The sequence below is a fragment of the Polyodon spathula genome, chromosome 12, assembly GCF_017654505.1.
Source record: "Polyodon spathula isolate WHYD16114869_AA chromosome 12, ASM1765450v1, whole genome shotgun sequence".
NCBI classification, from domain to species: Eukaryota; Metazoa; Chordata; class Actinopteri; order Acipenseriformes; family Polyodontidae; genus Polyodon; species Polyodon spathula.
Genome location: NC_054545.1, coordinates 11,729,181 through 11,754,129, shown reverse-complemented (window position 1 = coordinate 11,754,129; position 24,949 = coordinate 11,729,181). Strand labels below are relative to the sequence as shown.

The window sequence follows — 24,949 nt, the reverse complement described above, 5'->3', positions numbered from 1 at the left end:
GTTCCTCCATGATAGATCAACAGTCTGTTGCACAGTTTGCATTGAACTTTTTTTTTGGTCGTCTGGGCATTTAACAGAAAAAAATCCCAAACAGCAGAGCGCTTTCGAGACATTTCTTTCAGTACAGCTAACGCTATACAGCGCTTTGCTGTCGAGATGACGAATTAAGAAATGTGCCTGTTGTTAACCCCAGCTGGAGGGGGGAGGGACGGACAGTGCTCAGTTTTTTCAAAATTTAAATTATTAGTGTTAGGGTATATTTTTTATTCTGACATTCTGCTGTAGCACTTCTCTTACGCTGTTTGTACACTATGTATTCATTACATATTTTACTGAAGCAATGCAACCGCTATAGGTTCCCCCCCCCCCCCTCCCCCAAGTGCTTTAGCATAATACCCTGCTCCATCCATGGCAGCAACGACATAGAGTTGATACGTATAATTATTTGGTTGTGGATTTTAATACCAGAACTTCTGTTTAAGTAATATGCAACATACAAATCAAAAGGTCGAATTGTCTATGTGAGTGACATTTAATGTGTGATTTATAGTATTCACACATTGTCAAAGGATTTCTGTTAACAGAAAAAAAAAAAAAAAAAAAAACATACAGTGCGTGAATGGCGTCTGACGAACCTTCGAAGGTTTAAAGCAATCTTCGAATTCCTGGCTAGCGAATGAACCTTATAATACAGCCATAAAGATATTGAATGCTATACCAAATCAACTCAAGTAACCAAATTGTCTGCCACCATCTCCCAGTATTTCTAGAAGGCCCCAACTCTTGTTTGTACAGTACAGTAGCATTTTCCTCTGTGTAACAGGATCCTTTTTTATTCAGTGTGAAATGAATAATGTATGATAGATGTACTGTCAAATGCCTGAGCGTGACTAAAGTAAAGTACTAGATTATGTGATTTCTATGTTAATCAGACTTCTTTGATTACCAAAATACCGAACAATTGTTTTTCAGAGAAAGAGACAGAGACGCCCTTTGCATAGCAGTTTGAGCCAAGAAAGTCCACATTTTAATGTAGGCGTTATTTGTCCTTGAGTTAGTCAGACGTCATATACTGTAGAGGTCATAAGTTCAGATGGCTATAAGCTCAGTAGAGTGGTAAATCTGAAGTGGCTCATACCGTTCTGCATTTGAAGTTTTGCAGTGTATTCTCACCCCAGCAGTAGTTCCTCTAATAGGTTTCCCATGTATAGTATTAGAACTTTATAGAAGGAACACACACTGTGTGAGTGATTAATCCTGATAAAGTGCAGCATGCTGTCCACGCACATTTTTAACCTTTGCTGTGACAGTGACATGTGGGTGGCTTAGGAAAGTTGATGCTTTTAAGGAAATGTCTGTTTCCTTCTAGTTTGTCAGGCCTCTTATCATACTTAAACACTTTCTTCAACTTTGTAGCACTTCTGGTAGAACCCTTTTTGTTTTTCCCTCATTAGTTATTTTTGTGTTTTTATTGCGGATCTACAAGACCACAAGAGCCACTGTAAGCTACTGTATTTATTTCAAACAACACTCAAAGTACAGTTATCATTGGGTTCAAAACTAATGTACACACAGCGTGCATGGTTGTTTTAACATCAGTCAGAAGGATATTACAGGGTGGGAAATGTTACTAGCCTGTCTGGATCTTTATGCCCCTTTCAGTATAAGACATTGGGACAATAGCATACAATCAGTTTTTCTTAATCTTTATGTATACAGTAGTTGCTTATTTTTGAAAGAGTTAATGTGTAACCACAATATGTTGCTGAAGTAGGCAGAGAGTATTGGTGAGTTTTGCCTTACACAGATTTTTGTGGGCAAATGGACATTTGTTTGTGCATGAGGGGGCATTTTATACTATATATCTGTAGTTGAAAACCAGTTTAAAGTAGAATACATTAGGAACAAGGATAGTGGAAGCAGCAATGCATGCACAAATTAGAATTTTTACAACTCAAGGTCCTTTCAGGCAACTGGATCACAGATAGTAATTCATTTGTTATGCAGCAACAGTACGAATACAACCCAAACAATGTAAACATATCCTAAACCAGTTCTATTGGTAAACCTCCATGCATCTATTGTATACTACAACCCCCAGGTGAAACCTGCATCACATTTGAATTTGATGCAACCTGTGTGCCACGGTTCAGATCAAACACTGCACATTTCAGTATCATTAGTAAAGATCCATAGCTGCCTCCTTCAATATCGGCTCACATTTTTCCTTTCTAAAATCCCACAGATCGAAGGAACATGAAACTTTATCATCCAAACCATTGCATTAATAAAATCATCAAGCAGCATTACTTGGTAACCTCTGGGAATGATTACAGTTGGCCAGTGCAAACGTTTGCCTTTTGGTTTGTGTTTAGATGCTGGCTGCCTATACATATTTCCTAGATATTTCGTTGACAATATTCATATCTAGACAATTCAATGAAAATGAAGAAATGTTGTTTGTTTTCCAGACTGAGCAAAGCAGTTATTGCTTTGAATTCATCTCTGCACAATAGAGCACAGTATGCAGGAGATTTGCACCTTGCACAATGCTGTAGACTCACAAAGCAGGCTGATTGCACCAATGTAGATTAAACATGTTATGTGGATTACGTGGTAATCCTTTCCAGCTGACTACTGCTTCCCTACATTGAAGGCTGCTGCCTCTGGTATCTAGTGATGGTATAGCCAAAGTGGTGGGATCAGCTGATTTTGTACAGCTGTGTTGGGGAAAGCAGTATGTAGTGATAACATGAAAGGAAAAAGTTGCTACTTTATTAATTTGGAAGTATATAGGTCTCGCATGTGCAAACATGTACTTTCGTTTTCAAAATTGACATCCAGTACTACACTAGGTGAAAGAGAGTTCTCAGTTTGTTGTCTTCCAGGAAATGAGTTACGCTTGCATTTCCTAGGTTATTTGACCTCTGCAGTGTCTTTGGGGTCAAGCGTCATACCGACTGCCAAGCAGGGGAAGCAACTGGTGGGTTACTGACAGAAAAGAAGACCCTGAAAGGGTGGGAAATTGCCATGAAACTTCAAGACTACTCCATATAAAAAGCCTGCAAATATATATTTTAAACCAAGTGTAGTACCAGATATCTTTTTAAAATGAAAATTCATGTTTGCAGAACACATTTGAGTGAAATGTATAGCATTGTTTTGTTAGCTGCAATTACTTGAATCATTTTGGGGTTGGAGTGTACTGTATGTAGTAAGTTCTTTTAGATTTTAATCTGTATTTTGATATTGTGTGTCCTTAATTTAGAGAATTAGAAATGCTTGTTTGTGTAAACAATGGGTGAACATAATGGCAGATTTGTACGTCAGTTACCTCTGAAGACATTTTGACTGTCGAAACGTTACGTTATCTTTTCATCTTTTTCTTTTTAATTACTTTTATGTCCGGGAACCAAGTAAAATATAAAAGATATATAAAGTTCAGCCATTGTTTGTGGTTGATGAATGAGGAAAGTGCAGTGTTTTTTCTGCTTGATATCTGCTGTAGTGAAATGTCACCATTCAGAATACCTCCAAATGTACTTTTCTTCCTTCTTCCTCTTTTTTTTTTTTTTTCTCTCTTTTGAAATTATTTCCCTGCTTACGAGACAGGCCAGGCTTTGTGAAGGCTGTGCAGTCAGCCTGAGGATCTTTTTAAGAAAACACATGTAATAGTAGCCCCCACTAAAATTCCCCACTGAATCTAAACAATTTGATTCCCCCTTGCACTGAATTAAACCATGCTGTGTATATATATATATATATATATATATATATATATATATATATATGTGTATATATATATATATAAAATTGTTTTTTAATTGTCATTTAATTCCGAACGCCCCTGCCAAACTTTGGTTCATGCAGCAAAACATGTCTTCTCTCAATGTTAACTGTGCTATTATTTCAGAATATTACTGAACACTTTTGAAGATAATTAAGCTGCTGTATAACTTTATTTTTTAAAATTTGTTTTTATTCAAAACCCAACTAAAGCCTTGTCTTTTAACTTCTGCTGTGGACAGCGGAATACTTTTTATTTATTTATGTTAGTTTTATTTTTTTCTTAAGAAGTTGCGTATTACCGGGCTAAGTGAAATACCAGTAGTATCTTCAGGTATTTTACTTGGCTAATTTAGTTTTGCAAAGGCCTGACACGTATTTTATAGTGTAGTGAATAGCATTCCTTTGCAGCCAGTCGGTTTATCAAGATTGGCAAGTCAGCATATCTGACTTTGATAGTGTGCTGATAGCAAGCACTGCGTTTGCAGGCGTTTCCACGACTACACTGTGCTCTTTAATTGTTGATGACTGCAGTGGGACAGATTTCTAGTCCAGCTTCTCTATAGGTTTAAGAAGTGATTACTGTTTTACTGAGGAATGGTAACTTGTCCATGGAACACAGTGGATCTGTGGGACCCCACAGCTGCCCTACACCCCATTGCTTGGCAGGTGTTTTATGTTTTGTCCAATCCCTAAATTGCCATTTTGGATTCCCTGTTTAAAATACAGGTGCGATTGTGTAAAGTACAGCATGGACTCAACTCACCCCTTGCTAGAATGAACATTCACCTTGTCATGACTTTTTAAAAATGTTTTATTATTAAATGAGAGCTTAAAAAAAAAAAAAAAACTTTACAGAGTTGGCAAAAATGAAATAGTGCGTTACAATAGAAGTACTTCAGTTACTAATGACTGTAACAGCTTTTCAAGTGGCACTACATCTATAGTATATACAAAAATTAAAAGATTTGCGTTTTTCTACTGTCATTGTTGCCACTAGAGATCTGTAAACCTCATACAACTACTTCTGTCTTGATATTAAATGCCATTAGGCCTGCAGTACATTGTAATATATCCAGTTGCCAAGCCTGTGTCTCATTGTGGTCATATTGTAGTTGATAATGTTTAACTAATAGTATGTATAATTTGAGAATCATCCAGAGCATGCTGAAGAAAGAATGCTTCTGCTTATATGCAATTGCAGGATAACAAGTAGATTCCCTCTGTGATTGCATTAAGTCAGCCCTGCATTGTCTTCATGAAGTTGCTGTTTGATAATTTGCCAGTGAACAGCATAAGGGCACAAGTATTTCTCATGCCAAGTTTAATGGGTGATTATACTGATTACAAACACCTACTTTTAATATCTATTGTATGCAGCCATCCTGCCACAGACACTGAGTCCACCCTTTGTGTGGAGACTGTAATGTGTGAAGCGCCTGGCTGTTCTCCTTGATTCTCAGCTGTCTTTACTGATCTGTAATACGTCACAAGAGCATCTTTCAAATGTGAAACATGCAGGTTGTAGCCTGTGTTGTCCTGTTTTGAGCTTGCTCTGCTTTCTTCAGATATTGATGGCTAGATTTCCATGTTGACCACATTGCTTTGAGTATCTAGTACAGCTGACTTCTTTTGAAGGTAGAATTGTTTTGAAAGAGACTGCAGTCTTAATGGTTTTAAACAGTGGTGGATCTTAATACCACCGTCAAAATGTATACATCCTTTTTTTTTTGTGGACATTTTTTTTTTTGTACTGTATGTGGTTATGTTAAGAGGGTGTATATCAGGTGGAGTTTAAGAGTGTTGGTATCGAGTGAAAGAATGTGGAGTTGAAGCTTCTTTTCGGCTGTAGGACATATGTGATTATTTATGACAGTTAACCAAATACTTATTCCAAAATGTAAAGTGGAATGCAGATTTTTTTTTTTTTCTGTTATCAGATTGAAAACCAAAGCAGTGATTTTAGAATAGAGTAGATGTTAATAACATAGCAGAAAATTATACATCTGTATTTTATTGCTGTATTCTACAGCTATGGCCAAAAGTTTTGCATCACCCTATAGAATGAACACATTTTGCTTCATAAAGTCGAATGAAACCTGCTGAATAATGTTATGCTAACATATTGAATTACATACCGCTTTGTAGTTTACCATATAATTCATGAAAAACTGACATTTAAAAATGTAACTTGAAATATTGTACTACAATTATGGGTTCTGGTCGACTTTTGCAATATTGCTTTGTAGTTTCTTTCTTTCTTTGTAGTTTCTACGTGATGTTAAAATAACAAAATTATGTTATATTATTATTATTATTATTATTATTATTATTAATGGTCTCGGTCGTAAACTTCTGCAGCTGTAGAATGTTTTTTCCTATAGGTATAGCTTTGAAGACCACTGCTGTATAGCTACAGATATGGCCTTTTTGTATCCAAAACCCCCACCAATCCACCAGTCCAATACGTTTACATGACAGCAGAACTAGCAGGTGTGAATTGACTTGTGTCCACCCCAGTTACGATTGGTGGATTTGCAGAAATCAATCCTAGCTCTCTGTGGTGGAGGAAGTTACATTAAAGAGAGCGAGGGGCGGGTGTTAAACCTGTACAGTGTGCATTACAGCATGTTCTAAGGCCAAGTAGGCTAAATTGAAATAAGGAAGGGGTATAAAAGGAATGTTTTTGATAAATGGATGATTTGTTCAGCACTTTGTTTTCTGTTGATTTGAAATCAGTTTATCAGTTATAAATACCAGAACGGAGTGGATTAGTTTTCATCTCCTTTTCTGGTGTACCGTGCACAGTGTATTTGTGGGTGTTGACAGTGATTTCAAGGGTGTCATCTCAGTTCTTTTCACTACTGTTTGACGCATGTTGTATTTTTCGTTCCTACCCCACACATTCCTGTTTTTCCCAGCAATGATTAAGTAACTACCTGGTAATAGCGGGAAATCATTGAACACAGCGGGAAGAAAGTGTTGCTGCAGGCCAAGGGTGCTTAATGATTAAAATGGGAAATTATGCAAGATTCATAATGCTGACAAAATTGCTTTGCAATGTGTGGCATTTCTCCTAATGTCGTTAATTGCTTAATTAAAATGTGTGTGTGTGTCTATATATATATATATATATATATATATATATATATATATATATATATATATATATATATATATACATACATATACACTTCAGTTAAATACATTTGCAGGCCCTATTTAATGCAGTGAAATTGTGGTGCAAAAAAGTCCTAGTAAGCTCAAGGTGTAGTGACTGCACAGATGTTAGTGTGACAGGCAGTGTTGAGTGATGCACTGCCGTTATGGATTTTGTCCCCAGTTGGTGAGATGAGGTTAAAAGCTCTTAAAATTATGAGTGCATTGTGGTTAAAATGCTCGCTTGTGGACTCGCCAGTGCGCGCCCAGCCTCCTGTCTGTGACGTTGGCACATACCGCTATGGCTATGAAATGTCCTACATGAATTATAAGGTGTACTGTAAATGAATTGTTTTAAAATTCTTTGTATGACGTGTAATAAGATCAAATGATAATTAATGATGGACTAGTTTGTTAAAAGGTAGAACTCAGATGAGAAGGGGGTGGGAGGCATGCATTCATACCAACTATAAATCACATTTATTCTTCATTCAAAAACAGTTTGGACTAGTAGAACTGTAGCTATAAATGCCTTTGGACATTCATCACAATGCTGTACACAAGTCTGTAGAACAATTATATGTGCTGTACTATATAACAGAAGTTCAGCACATAAAGTGGAAAGTGGTGAAGAAGAGAGCAAGGAAAATGAAAATATTGAGCTAGCGTGATTTCGGCTCTGCAACAGATGGTAAGTGTACACATTTTGACACTTAAAAAGAATCAAGATTAGGGGCCCAGTTTAGCAACAAGTGCAATAACACAATTGCACATTTTCTGAAATTAATAGAACAAATGTAATGATATAAAATTATTCTGGGCATATTCCTTTGCTAGTTTTGTTGTTAAAACATGTCTTGTTTGCTAAACCGTGACCTAAATCTGTAATGCATACAGTACATAAGAACAAGAGACGCATTCTTTGTTTTGTAAATCCTCAGGGATCACACCCTGGGATCCTTCAAGAAGCTGCTTGATGAGATTCTGGGATCAATAAGCTACTAACAACCAAACGAGCAAGATAGGCCAAATGGCCTCCCCTTGTTTGTAAACTTTCTTACTTTCTTAAGTGAAAGGAGTCTCGCCCATACTTCTCTAATACAATACTAGACACCCTAAGTATGAAATTTGTAGACTTTGAAAAAAACATTGCTTAAATAACTTGGGAGTCAAAGCTTTTTGTACGACAGGAAGCCTTTATTTTTCAGACAAGCATGTTAAGAAATCCTTTGTGGTACTGAAACAGTGTGCTGTTTTCAGAGCATTGCGAAAGGTCAGGGAATCACGTTTTTGAAACTCACTTTAGCATGACTGTGCAGTATTTGCCTGCTTGTCCGTAATGCTGTCTTGGAACACAGCATGTAGTTCACTAGGCTGCACACACATTGGCTTCACTGGCTGAGAACTGTCACGCTGCATTTCACAAACTTATACTGTACACAACAAACTGCTCGCTTTAGGTCTGAGAATTCTAGAGGGACAGGATGCAAATTACATTGAAGAAATGTAGCAAATCTAACAAGTTTAGAGATAAATGTTCATTTTGACAATTCAGGGCTACAATTTCTATACAAGCTGTACAATGTGTGTCTAGGTTTCAGATACATGTATGAAAATATCTACAGTACTGTGCTAGCTTAAATGTGTATTTTCATACCAAATGAACTTTAACCCTTTTAAAAGCAGACGTGGTATCTAGAAGTAAATGGAGGGGTCTGTCTGTCGCATTTAAGAAAGTAAGTGAGTCAGACAAATGTGTGCATTGTTAAGATAACAATTAAACATTGTGAATCCCAGGATAACAAGAACACTGCATCGTGCAAGGCGAGCTCTCCCTCCAGCACCCATTTGGGTGCAACTGGTTTCTTTGCAGGCTATTCTCAGCACTGACTGTGCTTCCCACGACGCACATGGCAGTACTTGGAGTGTGCATCTCAGCATATCCGTTTGAGCGAGCCTTGGCAGGCTCACATTACCACAGCTTTCTCCAAGTAAATGGCAAATAGATGGAACATTTATAGGGAAATTAATAAAGGACTTTTATGCTTGTGAGTGGTTGCTTTGTAGATTTTTGTAATCCAGATATTTTCTCTGATCAACTCTATACAGTGTGTTTCTTTATAAATTAGACACTGGTCCATTAACCCACTGTACCCACAAGCACCATACATCTGTGCCTACAAAAAATGTGAGAAGACATCAAGTCAGAAGCAACACATGCAGCTTTTGATGCAATTGTGGTTCTTGAAATTCAATAGCTGCACACTGCGGTACTGTCGTTTGTGTGCAGTCACGGGTTATTTGTTGTGTTGGAATCCCTGAAAATTGTTCTGTAATAGATTGTTTAAATCATTAAGGGATATTCAGAGGTGTATTTTAAATGTAAATGAATGCCACTTCAGAGACATTTTTAATTAGAGGGGCTTTTCGATACAGAATTTGTGGATTTACAATGCTTAATATAAACGCCTTTCAATATTTCTCAATTCTTTGGAGTAGTAAAATAGACTCCCTGTTAAAGTCCATTTCAGTCACAGGGTATTGCACCGATCTTACACTTCCAGGATCAGATTCTGGCTTCGGTCACAAGTGAAAGAGTTTGATTGTCTCAAAACAGCCAATCTGGCTGATCTTGACAGATGCCTGGTAGGCATTTTCATATGGTTATCAAGTAGGCCAGTAACTCTAGATCATTCTGGGGAACAGGCTTTCCTGTAAATGTACTTGGGTCTTGTAAATGTATGTTGGATCTTGTTGTAAATGTATCTCGCATTCAAGTGTTCTAGAATATTTAGCTGAAGAAACTGTTACAGGAAAACAGGGAAAGAAGTTGAGCAATGCCTATAGTTTCAGGAATAAAGTGTTTAATGATTCTAAAAAGCTTTTTTTTTAATTAAAGACTATTTTGATTAATTAAATCAGTCAAGTTTGTAGTCCATTAGTCTCTTTTCAACTGATTTTGAGTGGGTTTATTCAAAAATTTTAAGCACCGTTTAAGAGACTGTTGGAAAATAGAAAAACAGTCCTCAGGGGTATGCAATTCGTATCACCCGACGCTCCGGACAAGATTGTTTGTGTGAGGGACAACAAGTTTTGCTGTTATACTTTGCCCGTCGGACATAATATTTTTTTATTTATTTATTTTTCCTATGTTTGTTCTGTTGCTAGAAAGACACTCTGGGTATATTTCTAATGAGTCCCGCAAGTTTCTGAAATCTGAATTGTGGAAGTCTAGCACACACACAAACATTTTAAAAAGTGTTTGCATTCCAACCGTATCACATCTGATTGGCTAGCTCTGGGAAAAGCTGATCTTCTATTGGTTACAAAGAAACTCAGAAATGGCTGCCAAGTGAGCATCTGGCAAAGCACAGACTAAACTTTTAAATTTAAGGTATTATTTAAGGTTTTTTGTAAACTGGCAAATAATTGACGCTGCTGCATGAACCTGACGTTTAAATGCAGCAATCTAGTAAAGTTACAACAACAAAACACCATAGTCAACTTTATGGACAAGCTTGTACAGTACTTGTTGGGATGTGTTTTTTTTTTTTTTTTTTTTAAAGTTAGGTTTATTGTTTAGAAGCATTTTAAGACCAACTTTCCCTGGCAAAAAATGTAAAGATTTGTTTTTTCATTTCATGGCAATGTTTTTATGTATTAAGTAATTTTATGTTTTTTTTTTTTCTCCAGTGAGTAGTGTTCAGTGAGTAGTTTGATGGTGCCTACTATAAAGATTGTGTAGAAAATCAGTACAAAATGCAGAGAAGCTTGACAGGTTATACACAAGTCCTTTAAAAATCTGGGGTTCAGCAGTTACAGAACTGAAAGTACAGCAACAAAAATCCCAAAGCAGCAGTAATAGTTGGCGGTGATTTCGTGTCTGTGATGGAATAAAATAATACCTGTACATCGGGAGTTGGATTCAGCTAAGAGTGGGAAAAAAACCAGGCCGAAGCTATTTTTATTTTTGAATAATAACTCCCAAATATTGCTCATTACAGTTGTACTCTTAGCATGTTTGACCCGCCCCTGTTAATCAGTAATTGGTTGATCTGTTAACTGCTAAGTAAAACCAAAATCTTATTTAAAAAAGAAAAAAGTTATATTCTACTTTTTGTTGTGTGTGTGTTTTGTTACGGGGAGGGGGCAAGTAGATTTTTCTAGTATTTTGTCAGTTGGACAACAGTGTGTTTTTTTTTTTTTTTTTTTTAGAAATTGCACACCCTTGGTCCGTAGAGTACCTTTAAAAAATTGTTTTGTGAGTAGGGCCTATTGTGTTTTATTTATCAATGTGTTTATTTAATAATAAATAAATAAATAAAAGCAGATAGACACAAGGCAAATGTGTGAATACACCTAAATGTAAAAAGCTTATATTTAAAATCCCAGGTGCTTGCAACTGTGTGTCAGTGCAGTGGTGTTGTGCATTACATTAACAACAATGAGGTAAGCTTGTAACTGTGCCCTGGTGGAGCAGCTGTTCGATTTAGTGTTGTGTAACCAAGGAAACAGATTTAAAAAAAGAAAAAAAAAAGTGCTTTTAAAGTACCATTGTTTCATCCAGCCCTGGTAGGCTGGTTTTGTCTGTACACTGAAAAGCACGGTTGTGAAAAGAACTGCAAATGTAGGCAGTGACAGTGTTGTGTGTATGTGTGTGTGTGTGTGTGTGTGTGTGTGGACTTCTAATATTAAAGTGCAGGTATTAAAGATGGTGCTTTTGATGTAGAATTTATAAACACTTTGAGAAGAGAAGTTTAACCCATTGTGCAATTAATACATTTTAGTTCTCAAGAGTATATCTTTGTCACCTGTAACCAAAATTAAGGCCTTTAGTACACACAGATAAGGTAAGTTTATAAAAAAGGGCAGGTTGTATAGCTTTAATACAGGAGTTGTTACTGTAATGGTATTTACTGATGGGGGTGGTGTGTGTAACATTAACCAGGAGTTTTCTCTTTATACTTTTGAAGACAACAAACTTGAGACGAGAGAAATTTTAATTTTTCCAGCTAAATCAGCATTGCTGACTATAATTGAGTCTGTTTGTTTTGTAGGACTGGTCTCAGAATAATTAGGTATACTTTTTGCTATTAAGTACTTTGTTTGTGTCTGCTCTTCCTTACTGTAAGATACAAAATATTTTCATTCCGATGTTGTTTTAAGTTGCTTAGTAACCAGTTGTGTGTCAGACTTATTTAAATCTAAAGAATAGTCACTTGGAGTTGCTAAATTGAAGCAGAGTGAGGGGGAGTTCGTTCAGCTAGTCACAACAGATTAGGAGCAGGCAGAATCAAATCATATCTATTGTCTGCACTCTGAAAACTGAAAACAGAATTTGGCAGGTTAAGAATGCAGGTTTTAAAGATAAGGTAATAGCAATAGCAAGAACGTGCACGCAGGGTGGAGGGAGTATAATGGCACAGCAGAGGCCTAGGTTTAAAACCTATTGAGAACAGAGTGATTAATTTCTTTCAATTATAATGTGTCCTGTACAGTATTACACTGCAGTAAATCATATGGTAAAATCATATGAGGCTGTTGAAGACACCCCAATAATAAGGAAAGCAGCAGTCATCCCAAGGTACTGTACTGCAAAATCCAGGTAGAGCCAGGAACAGCACAGTCTTCGTTTTGTAACATTGTATTAAGAGAGTCTCCTGCACCTGGGAGAAAGCTGCAAACTTTCATAGTGGCTTATTAGATTCTTCTTGCACATGATACAAATCCAACTGCTGGGCTTCAATGACACAGAAACTAAGTTAGAAGCGTGCTGTTGCACCAACTTAACCCAATTCTGAAGCACCTTACGGTTAGGTTGGACATCTAGGACGTTTCTACTTCAAAGAACCCTTTCAGATATGTATTCTACTGAGTGTATTCTCACAGAACAACTAAAGGGTTGGTGGTAGAACTTTAAGAAACTAAAAAGTTGGGAAGATAACATTTTGGCTAATGTCTTAAACATTTTGTTAGGTTTGGCACTTTCATGGTGGTATTTTACATTGGGTAGGGTGTTTGGCCCTTCCCTATGTAATAAGTGTGATTTAACAGACACTGTTTTTAGGATGTTCTATCTATCTTTTTTCATTTTAATTATGTCCTTTGTTTTTTTTACAGGAAAAGGGGAATAGAAGTGGTGCAGGTGAGTCTTATAATTCATTTGTTTTGAATTTCATGGAAAAACTCGCCCTAAGGTAGAGGTAAAAAAATAAATAAATCCAACTGGTTCAGCCTAACCTTTACAATTCACTTCTTTCTAGACACCCTCTACAGTTCTTTGTAACCTAGTGTGTACCCCAAATTCTGTGTTGTAATTTCTTACCCTCATCTTTGATCACTGAAACATTTCTCTGCTGTTGGTGACTGAATAGCTAACTTTACTGTGCATGCGTGAGTCATTTTAAGTTTTAATCTTTAAATGAGTTTGTTATATCAGTAAGTGCATTCTCACCCACACACTGCAGGCATATTGTAGGAGAGCTGTGATTGATGAGTACATCTGAATCTCTTTCTTATTAGTCCTGCATTTAATTCCTCTACTGTGTGTGTATCTATCTAATTTAATACTGTTACTACAGTACATTGCTGTTGCCAAGGCTATGTCCAGGTTTGCCATGTAAATGCTCTATAGAAGTGTAGCCTTTCAAAAGGCAAATTATAAAGTACTAATTAATATCTTTGTGTTTACATTGCTAGTTTGAAATTTAACGTTAGGCACTTGAAGGGCACTAGTAGAGTAATCTGAAGGGTTCTGGATATTTGGATTAAATATCCTTTTTAATTTCAGCATATTCTAGCACTATAGGCTAGATTCCACAATTGTCATTAGCACAATGAATCGCCCACCCAACATCGTTACCAAACTATATGTTTTAGAAATGCAATTGGTGTATTTTCCTTTCAGTCCAAAGCATTCAGAATGTCATATAGTATACAGCATGTTGAAAGATAGCCTTATTCTAAAAGATAACTAAGGATAACTGGCACAACATACTAGTTTACTGGTGTGCTGTGGTGAAAGGGATACGCCATACTGGGATGCTTGTTGTGAAAGAGGACTTTTAGTGTCCTGGGATGCTTGTTGTGAAAGAGGACTTTTAGTGTCCTTGTCCAAAGCTGTCAAGATCAAGGTTTGTAGAGATCCATCAATGATGCTTGCCCTATCTAAAGTTCCTAACCTTTGAGTCGGCCCCTTTGAAGTGCCCTAGCAGTGCCACATCAGCAGGCTTTGATGGGAGAAAAGGAAACTGCGGGGCAGGTGATTGAAGCCGTCCTTTGATAGTTATGAGTGGGTCTGCGTCACACTCTCAGACTTAATCTTGTGTAATTAAGTATAGTCAAACTCTCTCGGTTAGCTCGACTGGTGGATAACTCAACACCTTCGCTTAATTGGTCCTGAATGGTAGTAGCCTAGAATACATTTCATATCTATCGTACAAACATGTTGGCTGCTTTAGAGACTGTTGGGCCATTGCACTTTTGAGCAAGCCTTTAGTATGTTCCTCCAGAGTTACTGAGGTTTAAGCACAGCCCTGTGCGTTATGCTTAAAGAGTGAGCACAGATCACCCAGGCGGACTGCAGTGTATTTTAATTCACAATTTGTGGCCTCGTTAACAGTAACATTCTCCTGGGCATTAATCAAGAGACATTTCAGGACACACTGTCAATTACAGTTTGATAGACGTTTAGATCGTTCTGTAAACCATGGATTAAGGATTTGCTCTAAAAATAGTACTGTTTCTTGTGGATATATTGGAGGGATTATATATTTTGTATTTGATCCACCTCCTCAGTTGAAATGGCCTTTCATACTGTAGGAATGCATATTCACTATTATAGGCTTATGTTTTGGCTTGAAGGCAAAGTGGAATGGTAAGCCTTCCCCTTGTTCAGAATTGCTCACTGAAACCAACTCTACTTGGTTCCCCAGTTTTGTTATGTAAAGTGTCCCTGTCTCTTATATAAAATAATGTGTTCCTTTGAGGTGTGTTGGGTGAAAATGTCCAGGTGCACAATACCATACTCGCAAACAACAACATTTGGAATCCAGACAGTGTATCCTTACACAATACAAGCACATAAATGGCTGTATGAACAGTGTGTAATTAAAAATCTATTAGAAATTGACTTGTGTCTTTAAATGTCTTAATGTGATTTTACTATAACTTAAAGTACTGTGCGCTTTTGCAGTTTTATAAATGTTGGGCAACATGTCTGGTATCATCAGGCGTTTGAGTGCTTGCATGTAGACATAAGCACAGGGGCTAGTACATGAAAACAGTGCATACCCAAGTGTATAACATTCTCAAGTTGGTTTCAGCTAACTTGAGCACAGCTAGCCATTCAAGTAATATGCAGCAACACCACAAATCCTGGCCAAACTATGCTACAGTGCTACAGTAAATGTGTAATTGTAGCCATGCAGTTATATGTTAGCCCAAGATGAAACTTGCAGAACAGTTGAATTAGACAGCAGTTCTGTACCATAGTTCAGTTCAAGCATAGCACACCTTGGTTTTGGTACTAAAGCTTCATACTCGCCATGGCGCCTCCTCCTTTAGCTTGAGTATGCTACAGTACCAGTGGCTGATGAACTCTGAACTCTAAGCATCTGTCCTTTCTATAACCTGAATGAACTGTAAACTGTATGATGTGGACCCCTCTGAGCCTACTTACGTCATTATACATTACATGGAATCTTTTACGTCGTTCTGAACACAGACTAGAAATAATGTCTGCATAGGGATTGCTTTGGGCTAAAGAAAAGGACCTTCAGGATGGTTTTCTCACTGGGAATATGAGAACCAGAGGTTGTCACGACAACCATGTACACTGTGTTGACTGTGCAGCAGTGTGTGAACTTGATTTGGGGTTTCTAATTGTAGGTGTGTACATTGCATTTTGGTCTCCTTTTAATGGTTGAAGCAGTATAAATGGAGTCTGTTTACAGCAAGGAATAAGGTGAGGGAAGGTCACTGTGGAAAGGAATTCACATTTGTTTCCTCATTCCACCTCAACATATCCAAACCCTGCATTTTAATGTTCCTCTAGTCCAGTAATCTGTACCAAGTGCTGAGATCAGTGGTATGATTTATGTTGTAGTAGTAGGTATTTCATTGTAAGTTAATAGTTATGTTCTAAGCCTAGTCTTGCCAGACATCTGTGTAATGGTCATGGTTCGGTTGTAGCCAATGGGGATGAGGTTCTCCCAGTGAGCACAAAAACAGGCTCCTGTAATTTTAGTACAAAATGAAAAGTATACAGAGGAAAGTGACTCATTTACATCCTAATAAATTGAATCTCTCTGTGTTAAGCAAGGCCTACAGTCTTCACAGATGCACAGTTGTGTTCTTTTTTAAAAACATTTTATTAGCATTGTACCAAACAAATCTACCACAAAACTCACAGCCCGTAGTTTAACCGCAGTGTAAGTGAATACATGTGTTTTTAAAGCAGTCATTTTGAAGAAAAGGATAAAGGTAGTTGATTTAGTTGCAGTGACTGAGTACGTTCTGTTGCTAATTGAGTTTAGACCTGAAAAAAACAAAAAAAACTGTGGTAAAGTAATGGTTGTGATAAAAAGATGAAAGCACATGTAACCAGTAACATGGACACTCCAAAGATAGATACATCTGGCAGTGTTCATAAAATGTTAACTTGCTTACATGAGTAAGCAATACATTTCCGTCACACTTTGTACATTTGGTACTATATGCTCACATACAGTACGTAAGCAGCTTGACTTGCAGTTAACTTGAACATGTGTTTTGGTGCCCTAAGAAATTGACTTTTAATTGTCCTCCATTCCATGGTAGTTGGCGGTCAAGGTCATTGGAGCAATAGGTGGCAGCTTCCTGCAGATGCACCTGCATAAAAGACTGCAGGTGTGCCAGTTGTTTGTTAATTATTAGATATCAAGATTACACAGGAACGTTTGGATCCTAACTTCTAGTGAAAACTGTGTTTGCCAATGCGCCTTACTACAGAACAATAGTGTTTTTACTACTTGAAACACTCCTTCCTTTATGGTGTCTTTAAAATTGCCTCCTGCTTTTCGGAGGGGGGGGGTAACTGTAACTGTACAGTTACAGTTGGGAAACGTTTTATTTAACCAACTTTACATATTGTATAATAATAGCAAAATAAATATGGATGGGTTAACTTACTACTATAAAAAACTCCAGGTGCCAGCCATCACCTTAACAGGGATGGACATAAGATCCATTCCTGATTTTTAATAAGACACACTGAGCTTGCTTCCTATACACTGTGGCTAATCAAGCTTGCACCAAAACCTGGAATGGGTGACACTGCAATGCAGTAGGATTCTTACTTCCATCCCTGTCTTAGTATACACTCCTAATGCACGATCTTCAGGAAACCAGTATGCAAATCATGTTTTGAAATGCATTGTGTTTTAAACAAAGCAATTAATAAAAGTTGTTGGATCCATGTTTTCTATAAAAAAAAGATACTCTGAAATACTTTATCATTGGCATCAAATAAGAACTTTTTAATTATCAATATAGAGCAACTGAGTCCCCATGTCGTTGGTACTGTGAGGCCCAATGTCGCACAACCCCACAGAGTTGGTGGTTGAGCTGATATACAAAGCTGTCTGTGGTTATTAGTTCCAACAGACCAACGTAGCAAGCGGAAGCCTATTTTTGGTCCTATATGCCAAGTTTAAAAGTAAATAAATGACAGGTCTTGTCTTTTATTAGTAACTGTTTCCATAGTAAATCTCAGTAAAGCAACTGTTCATGGTGCTTTACCAATTGTTCCCACTAACTGATCTGTTTATGGGGTTTCCATGGAAACAGAGTACATACGTGCAGCATTTAGAATATAATGCGATGAGACTGTTTACAACACTGTGGAGGGCAGAGAAAAGTAAAGGTATTTCCTAATATTTCTTTAGCAGATGCCCGTATTATGGCCCTTGGCCTTTTTCGGGTTCATTTTAATGAAAAATTGGACCTCCCAGTGCTTGTTTGTAAAATGAATTAAAATACTATGACTTACTTGTTTTGCTACAACAGTACTATATATCCTGTGCAGGGTGTATAGTACAGTATGTGTTTCAGATCAAAAGGTGCCGCATTCTAGCCTTTTTACAAAGTTTTTTGATTTAAAAAAAAAAAAAAAAAAAAAACATAACGTTTGACAACAACAAAGCACGGTCCAGGTATCGATTGGTGGAATATGAAAGTCATTGGTTCACTTCCAATTAGGGAATGATTCAAAGCCATTTCTATCCTGTTTTCATCATGTTTTTTTCCTTTTGTTTATTTTCTCTGTGTCTTAACCCAGATGGCTCCCATTATTGTTCTGGGAATGTTTAAAAATGTTTTAATTTGTTCCCTATTGTTATTAGGTGATACTGCAGGTCTCTTTTCTGCCAAAACCTCCTGCTGAACGTTTTTCACTTCCATATAACTAGCATTGAAAAAGTACTATTCCTGTAACAGAAATCTCAAAAATACTGGGGCTTTCCTAAATATCCTGGTTAAAAGGTTTAGTGGGTGGACATAATTCAAGAAACACCTGGGTTGAACTCTACCAATCTGCTTCCATTTAATGTTTAATGAGACCGCTCTGGTTTTGTTAATATTTCATGAGGCAAGATACCTATTGCAAATATTTAATGAGGATTTCGTGTATGATGTCACTGTAACAAGGATATTCCTGAGTGCCTAAGCAATGTCAGCTCAATGCAATCCAGCTGACTTTGCTTAGATAAATCTCTATCCTGTGACTGAACACGAGGCAACAGATTGTACTGGATGCTAGTGTTATTTGATTAAAAGTAATTGCATGCCTGTGTGCTCGTTGATTTGTAAAAGGTTTCTGTCGTCCCTCATAGAGTTCATTTATAATGATTCACAGGTTGAACAGAACCTTACAAACATATCTGAGGCTGTGTTTTTTCTGTGAATAGCAAGCCACATTGAATATATATATATATATATATATATATATATATATATATATATATATATATATATATATATATATATATATATATATATATATATATATAAATACACACACACACACACACACACACATATTTTATGCAGCTTAGAGACTGTTGGTGTTAGGGTGTGAAATAACTAGTTCTGCTCACAGTCCACTGCATATAGTGCATCAATTACAGTACAGTGTCTTTTAAACTCTCTTACTGCTTTTGTACATTTGACAGTGGCTTGCATGTGCCACTTTCATAAAGTTCAAACTTAAAAAATTAATAAAAACTAGTTATCGGATAGCCCAACAACAGCAGGGCTGGATGGAAATTGTCATTGCTTAGGCTTGCGTGACTCATTAACCCCCAGGACAACTTTACAAACGCTTTCCAGACAGCCAAGATATTTTTTACAAAACATTTCCCCACTCCAAGATTAAAAAGACGTCAAACTCCCTGTTTGTTGTTGTACAGTGGTTATACCAGTTTATTTTAAAGCGGACTGTAGAGTAGATGGCAGTAGCTGATGGGAAAGCAACCAAACTTGATTAAAAGTGCATCTTACTTACAAAGTCAAGATCCACAGTACTTTGCCCTAAATTTTAACCAGGTGATAAATTTACATTGCATAACAGGAAAACTCATTTAACAGTAATTTAGCCTCCAGTTGTGAAATATGCTTACTGTGGATGATTTTGGTCATTCCTTGGGCTAAATAAAGAGCATTGGTTTTTGGATACTGACTGTCCCACATCTGTGTTTCCTAAAATCATTTTGTTTTTTATTGACTACTGATTGGAGAGGAAATATTTGTGAACAGCGTTCCCGGTAAGACTAAAATGCTCGCATTTTTCGCAGTAACTGGCAACGCCTTTGCACTCAGTTTACTAACTTTCGCAAGTTATTATCATAAATATCAACCTCAAATCGAGACTCCAGCCTCTCGAGGTAAACCTTTGAGACCGTTCTTACAAACCATTAACATAAGCATATTTGTGTCTGTCTTGCAGCTGATTCTCTGATTTCCTTCTGTAAAATGCACTTCACATTTGTGAAGAACTTGCTCGGGCACCAGTGATTACAGGGTGGGCGAAGCAAGTGTCTGGCGATTCTGTCTCTATAGAGAGTGCTGCTCATGAACTTTACAGTTTTTAACCTGTTGTGTAATTGAGTACTAATATCAGTGAAGCACAATCTTCCTACATTATTCAGAAGTATAAATACTCCGGTAAAACATGAATAAAAATCACGGTACTCATACTTTGTTTTTGTTTTATTTCCGTTTGCTGTAATTCGCGTGATCATGTACGAGTCAGTACCATTAAATATAATGCCAGTCGTAAACACGTAGAAAATAAGAAAACAAATAAATGGCAACAATGGCAAAGCATTGCATTCTATGCTGAAATACTAAGACTAAGGTACTGCGCTCAAGGTGGAGCTTTCTCGAAGAAAGCAAGCTAAATTAATTGCGTATTTCATTATTGTTCAGTTTATTTCTTTCCTTGCTACCTGCCTTTTAATGGAGCTATAATTAGCCATTTTAAATGATGGCCGTTTCTTAATTGAATTACGTTTTCTGACGACGAAGAAATGAGCTCAAAACTATTTTTCTAGTTCTACAATCCTTAAAGGAAATGGATCACTTTACTGTGTAAAGGATGTAGTCACTGCACACCGTTGGTTTCATAAAGACATTCTGTCTGGAGACACACCTCTTTAAATCTTGCAAATAACACTGCAGAATTAGGAAAGAAACAATTGATATAATTAATTATACATTTAGATTAAAAGGGGCGCTATTTAAATTACAATAGAGTAATACATAGCAGTCAACCTGTTTTACTGACTGTAATACAAATCAGTCAACACACCTTTATCAGTGTTTCATATTTTGTCCAGGTTATTATAATGCAAGTAAAATACTAAACTTAATGTGTGGCGTACTGTACATGGGATTACCCTCACATGACATTTCTGGACTATTACTAAACTCTTTCATATTTTGTACTGTTTTTGTAAATGCCAGCAAAAAGCTAAAGAGGTCTTTTCAAAACACCTTTATTTGTAGACTGAACTACTGTGTTAGTGGAAGAGTGTAAATGTGATTCTCACCACTGTGTTGGACATTTGGTTTTCTGAACTGTTGTAATCTAATTCTTAGGGTTTCCTGCTTATTTTAATGCCAGCAGTGAGCCAAGTGATAAATTATATAAATTGTAAAATTGTTGAGATACTTGTTCGAATATTGTTTCAAAATTGTGTAATGCAACAAAAGTATATTAAAAGAGTTCATGCATGGCTGAAGGTTTCTCACTGATAATTTACCCTTTCTCAGTCAAAACGGCAAGTTTCTCAGTATCTAAAAAGCTTAGAGGGAATGCTGTTTGTGAAAGAGCAAATATCTGTCTTACCAGATCTAATTGAGCCTTTTAATGCCAAACATAATGTAGACCAGCTCTCAAAATGTACTGTTGAGTTTAATTGCATGATAGAGGCCTATCTCTCTTGAATTTTTCTCCTTTAACTTAAAGAAAACCTTGTTCCTTGTTTTAAAATAACAGAAGACATCGACAAAGACTTCTTTGTTGAAACATCTGTCTCCAGCTACAGTTCTGGCAAACACTTGTCATCTTGTATTTAATGTAAAACTGAAAATGTTTATGGGTAAAAAAAACAGCTTTAATTCAGACAATGTCCATAAACCTTCAGTCTCTTGCTTGTCGTTGCTCTTTACAAAACTCAGATCAGGGGCAGTGAGGCTAGTGGAATATGATCATTAGTAAAGCTTTAATACTAAAGAGACTTGACATTATTTAATGTTGGTTGATGCTTTTGGCAGAAAAGTCAAATATTCCTGATCTCCTGTATTCGATCTAAAGCTTGTCAAGACTAACTTGTTGTCCAAGAATGTAAAGTGATCTGTAAACTCTCCAATAAAGATTTAAATTGGTAATAGAAAACGACCATCAAAAATGAGTTGCTAACCAGACTCTGCATAACAATATGAGATGTACTGTAAAAAGACATTGTTTTATAAATGTATCCTTTTACTTTCCAATTGTATTATTTTTTGTTTCTTCTTTCACGTACCTTGTATATGATGAACAGTAATCTGATAAAAGCATTATGCACTGTAATCTTCACATGGGCTTAATCTGGAGGTCATGGCTGTTATACGTACACACACACACGCACACACACGTACACACTGGTGATGACTCTGGTGCTGGCATGGAGGGTGTGCCAGCCTGCTCTACAGTACTCGTTCACACCTGCCATAGCAATGCTTACCATACCTGTCACTAGAAATGTGTTTTTTGCTTGGTCAAAGAAGACGCGTTTCCATCTCGCTGCGATTGACTTGAAAGCGATTTCAAGTCAGACTTGTTCATTTCCTTCAGCAGGAGGTTGAGACTGAGTTGATTTCAGTTGGAACTCAACTGGCCCAGTTAAGATATCTGCCTTGCAGAACTTGATCACTCATGATCGTTGATGGCGGAAGTTGCCTACTGAGCATTTATTGTGAACAGGAAAAAATATGTAGGGAAATAGTGTAGGTTTGGGAATTCATACTGTAAATAGTAATGATATAAAAACATGATCAATACAGGTGATCTTTGACTTCTGTACAATGTCCCGTTGCAAATTAAATTCTACATTTGTAGACTGCAGGTGGATCTAGCCGCTGCCCCAGTTTGATATTGGAAGGAGATCAGATTGAGTTTTAAATATTTCATGGTGCAGATGGTTTGTTTCCTTGTTCCAGAGAGAATGCTGGATAGTGATGAATTTCAGGGAACAGACCAGAGTGCTTCTTCCTTGAGGAAATACTTGGCAACAAAAAAAGATGAATTGCATGCTGCTACCTTGTGGATAATATCAAAATATTTTTATTTGACTGAACTATTTGTCCTAGCAGCTGTTGCAGTGCATTCTGTTAAAATATCTCTACAATCGTAACTCACTTAGACCGTGTGTTATTTTAAAGTTATTTAATAAAGCCTAGTTCTGACCCTTTGAAAGATAAAAAACATCTGTATTGGTGAGCTTGGGGTTCAGTGGATTGTCAATGATATAGGCTATTACCGGTAAGTGGTCCCTGCCCTCTCTAAGTGTGGGTGTGATTTTAATACCTGTTTTGCTACCTGTGAAAGATCTGTTCCAGTTCCAAGTGAATTCATTATAAAACTGACAAAGTTTTTTTTTTCATTTTAATGCAAAGGATATTGCTGCCACTAGGTTATAAACAATATACTGTACAGTGGGATAACACTGTTGATGGCTTGAATTCATTAAGATACAGTAGTGGATGCAATGTGGCAAGTAAAGTAATTTTTAAAAAGTAGTGAGTAGTTTCTTGATGAAATAAATGTACAGTCCTTCAGATTTTTAAGTTTGATTTTTTCAGTATTTGCAGGTTTAATTACGGAAAAAAAAAAAGAACGCTCAAAGCAAAACAGTACAGATCAGACTTTCATATGCAAACTGCATGGTGCAAAACTTATGTTCAAAACATAACAGAACAAAATAATACAATGCAATACTGTAGGTTTGATCCTCCAGGATTTTCTCGATCTCGATCAAGTCTCCAATACTAGTCTTAATGAAAGAGAGAAGTGAGCTGAGCGCACCTTAATTAAGTAGCCACCGACCTCAGCCCCACCATCCTTTCTTCTCTTTAGTGGGTTCAGTCACCCCGGGCAACCCCCTGCGGAGATTCTCACGTACGTGTTGTAAAGAAAACTGGTTCTGGCTCTCACTGCCTGAGATGATGTTTTCTTGGAGTGGCCCTTTGTTCCTTTATGCTTAACCTGTGTTATCTCTTGAGCGCATCAGTTCCTCCAGCAATGTACTACAAAAATAATCTTAAAAGTGCATGTTTATCCAACAACAAGCGAATGTGTCGTACGACATACGGCACCGTGACAAAAAAAAACATGTATTTTGGATACATGCCGTTCACACTACGAAGGTGACACTGAAGTGTGGTAGCTAGGGAACTGACCAATGAGGAACTTGCATGCCTTCAGTAAACAATGGCAGTGTTAAAATACCCAGAGATGTACAATAAAGGACACACAACCTTGCGCGAGCCTGTTGCCACTGGTGTGAAAGGTAGCGTGCAGCGAAGTACCATTTTATCGGAAGACAAATAGCATTGCGTCCGGTGTGTGGAGACCTTAACTTCTTGGATAGTGATTTAACAATATACACAAACGGTCGTGGTGTTTAGAATACTGTACTGTAATAACATTGTCAGAAAAAAATATAAATTAAGGGAATTATATGAAGCAGTTGCCATGGGAAACCAGCTGTATTAAAAAAAATATATATACTGTGGCTTTTGCAATTGATCTTTTATTTCTAGCTTTTGACTTTGCCAGAACCTGGTATTAACAACTATTTTCAATGTACATATTTTAATAGCAATCTCTTTTTAGTTGTTATAGCCTAAAACTTTAATTAGAGAGCTTATGTTGTGTTTCTCTCTGTCTACACACACACTGAGTATGTGAGTATAGCATGTATGTGTGTGTGTTTTTTTTTTTTAATATATTTATTTTGTATCTTAAACAACATTGACGAAATTTGAAAGCAGTTGGTAAACAAGCTTGTGTTTTGATGGATTTTTTGTTTATGTAGTTATTTATTTTGGAGGATGGCAACGTACTGAAAATGCTTCCCGTTGGTTAAAATGCATTTTGTCGTTTGTTTTGTAGTCACAACCATGGCAACAGCATCTGAGGAAAAGAAACTTCCTGTGATGACATTGTTTTGTTTTTTTTCTGCACTGTGCAGTGCAGTGGTTTACCACAGAAGAAAATGTACTTGCAATGAGATCCATGTGTGCAGATGAGTAAAGAAATTAACATAACATGGTAACAGCCTTGCTAACTTGGTCTGTCCAGTACTTGTGAGTCCAGTAATTGATGGAAGTTATCTGAAGACTACTGTAGATGTAAATCTCTACCAATGACCTATCCAATGACACAATCTGTATGTGCTTGGAAAGCATACACTGTATATGA

The 24,949-nt window shown here is 36.9% G+C and overlaps 1 protein-coding gene across 2 annotated transcripts in view; it reads left to right on the top strand.

Moving 5' to 3' along the window:
• Positions 1-24,949, top strand: part of LOC121324402 (inositol-tetrakisphosphate 1-kinase-like) — a 54,718-nt gene that overhangs the window by 3,540 nt on the left and 26,229 nt on the right. For both annotated transcript variants that reach the window (XM_041266231.1, XM_041266232.1), the window contains exon 3: positions 13,066-13,090. In XM_041266231.1, the coding sequence (XP_041122165.1) occupies positions 13,066-13,090 (25 nt within the window). The remainder of the gene's footprint in view (positions 1-13,065; positions 13,091-24,949) is intronic.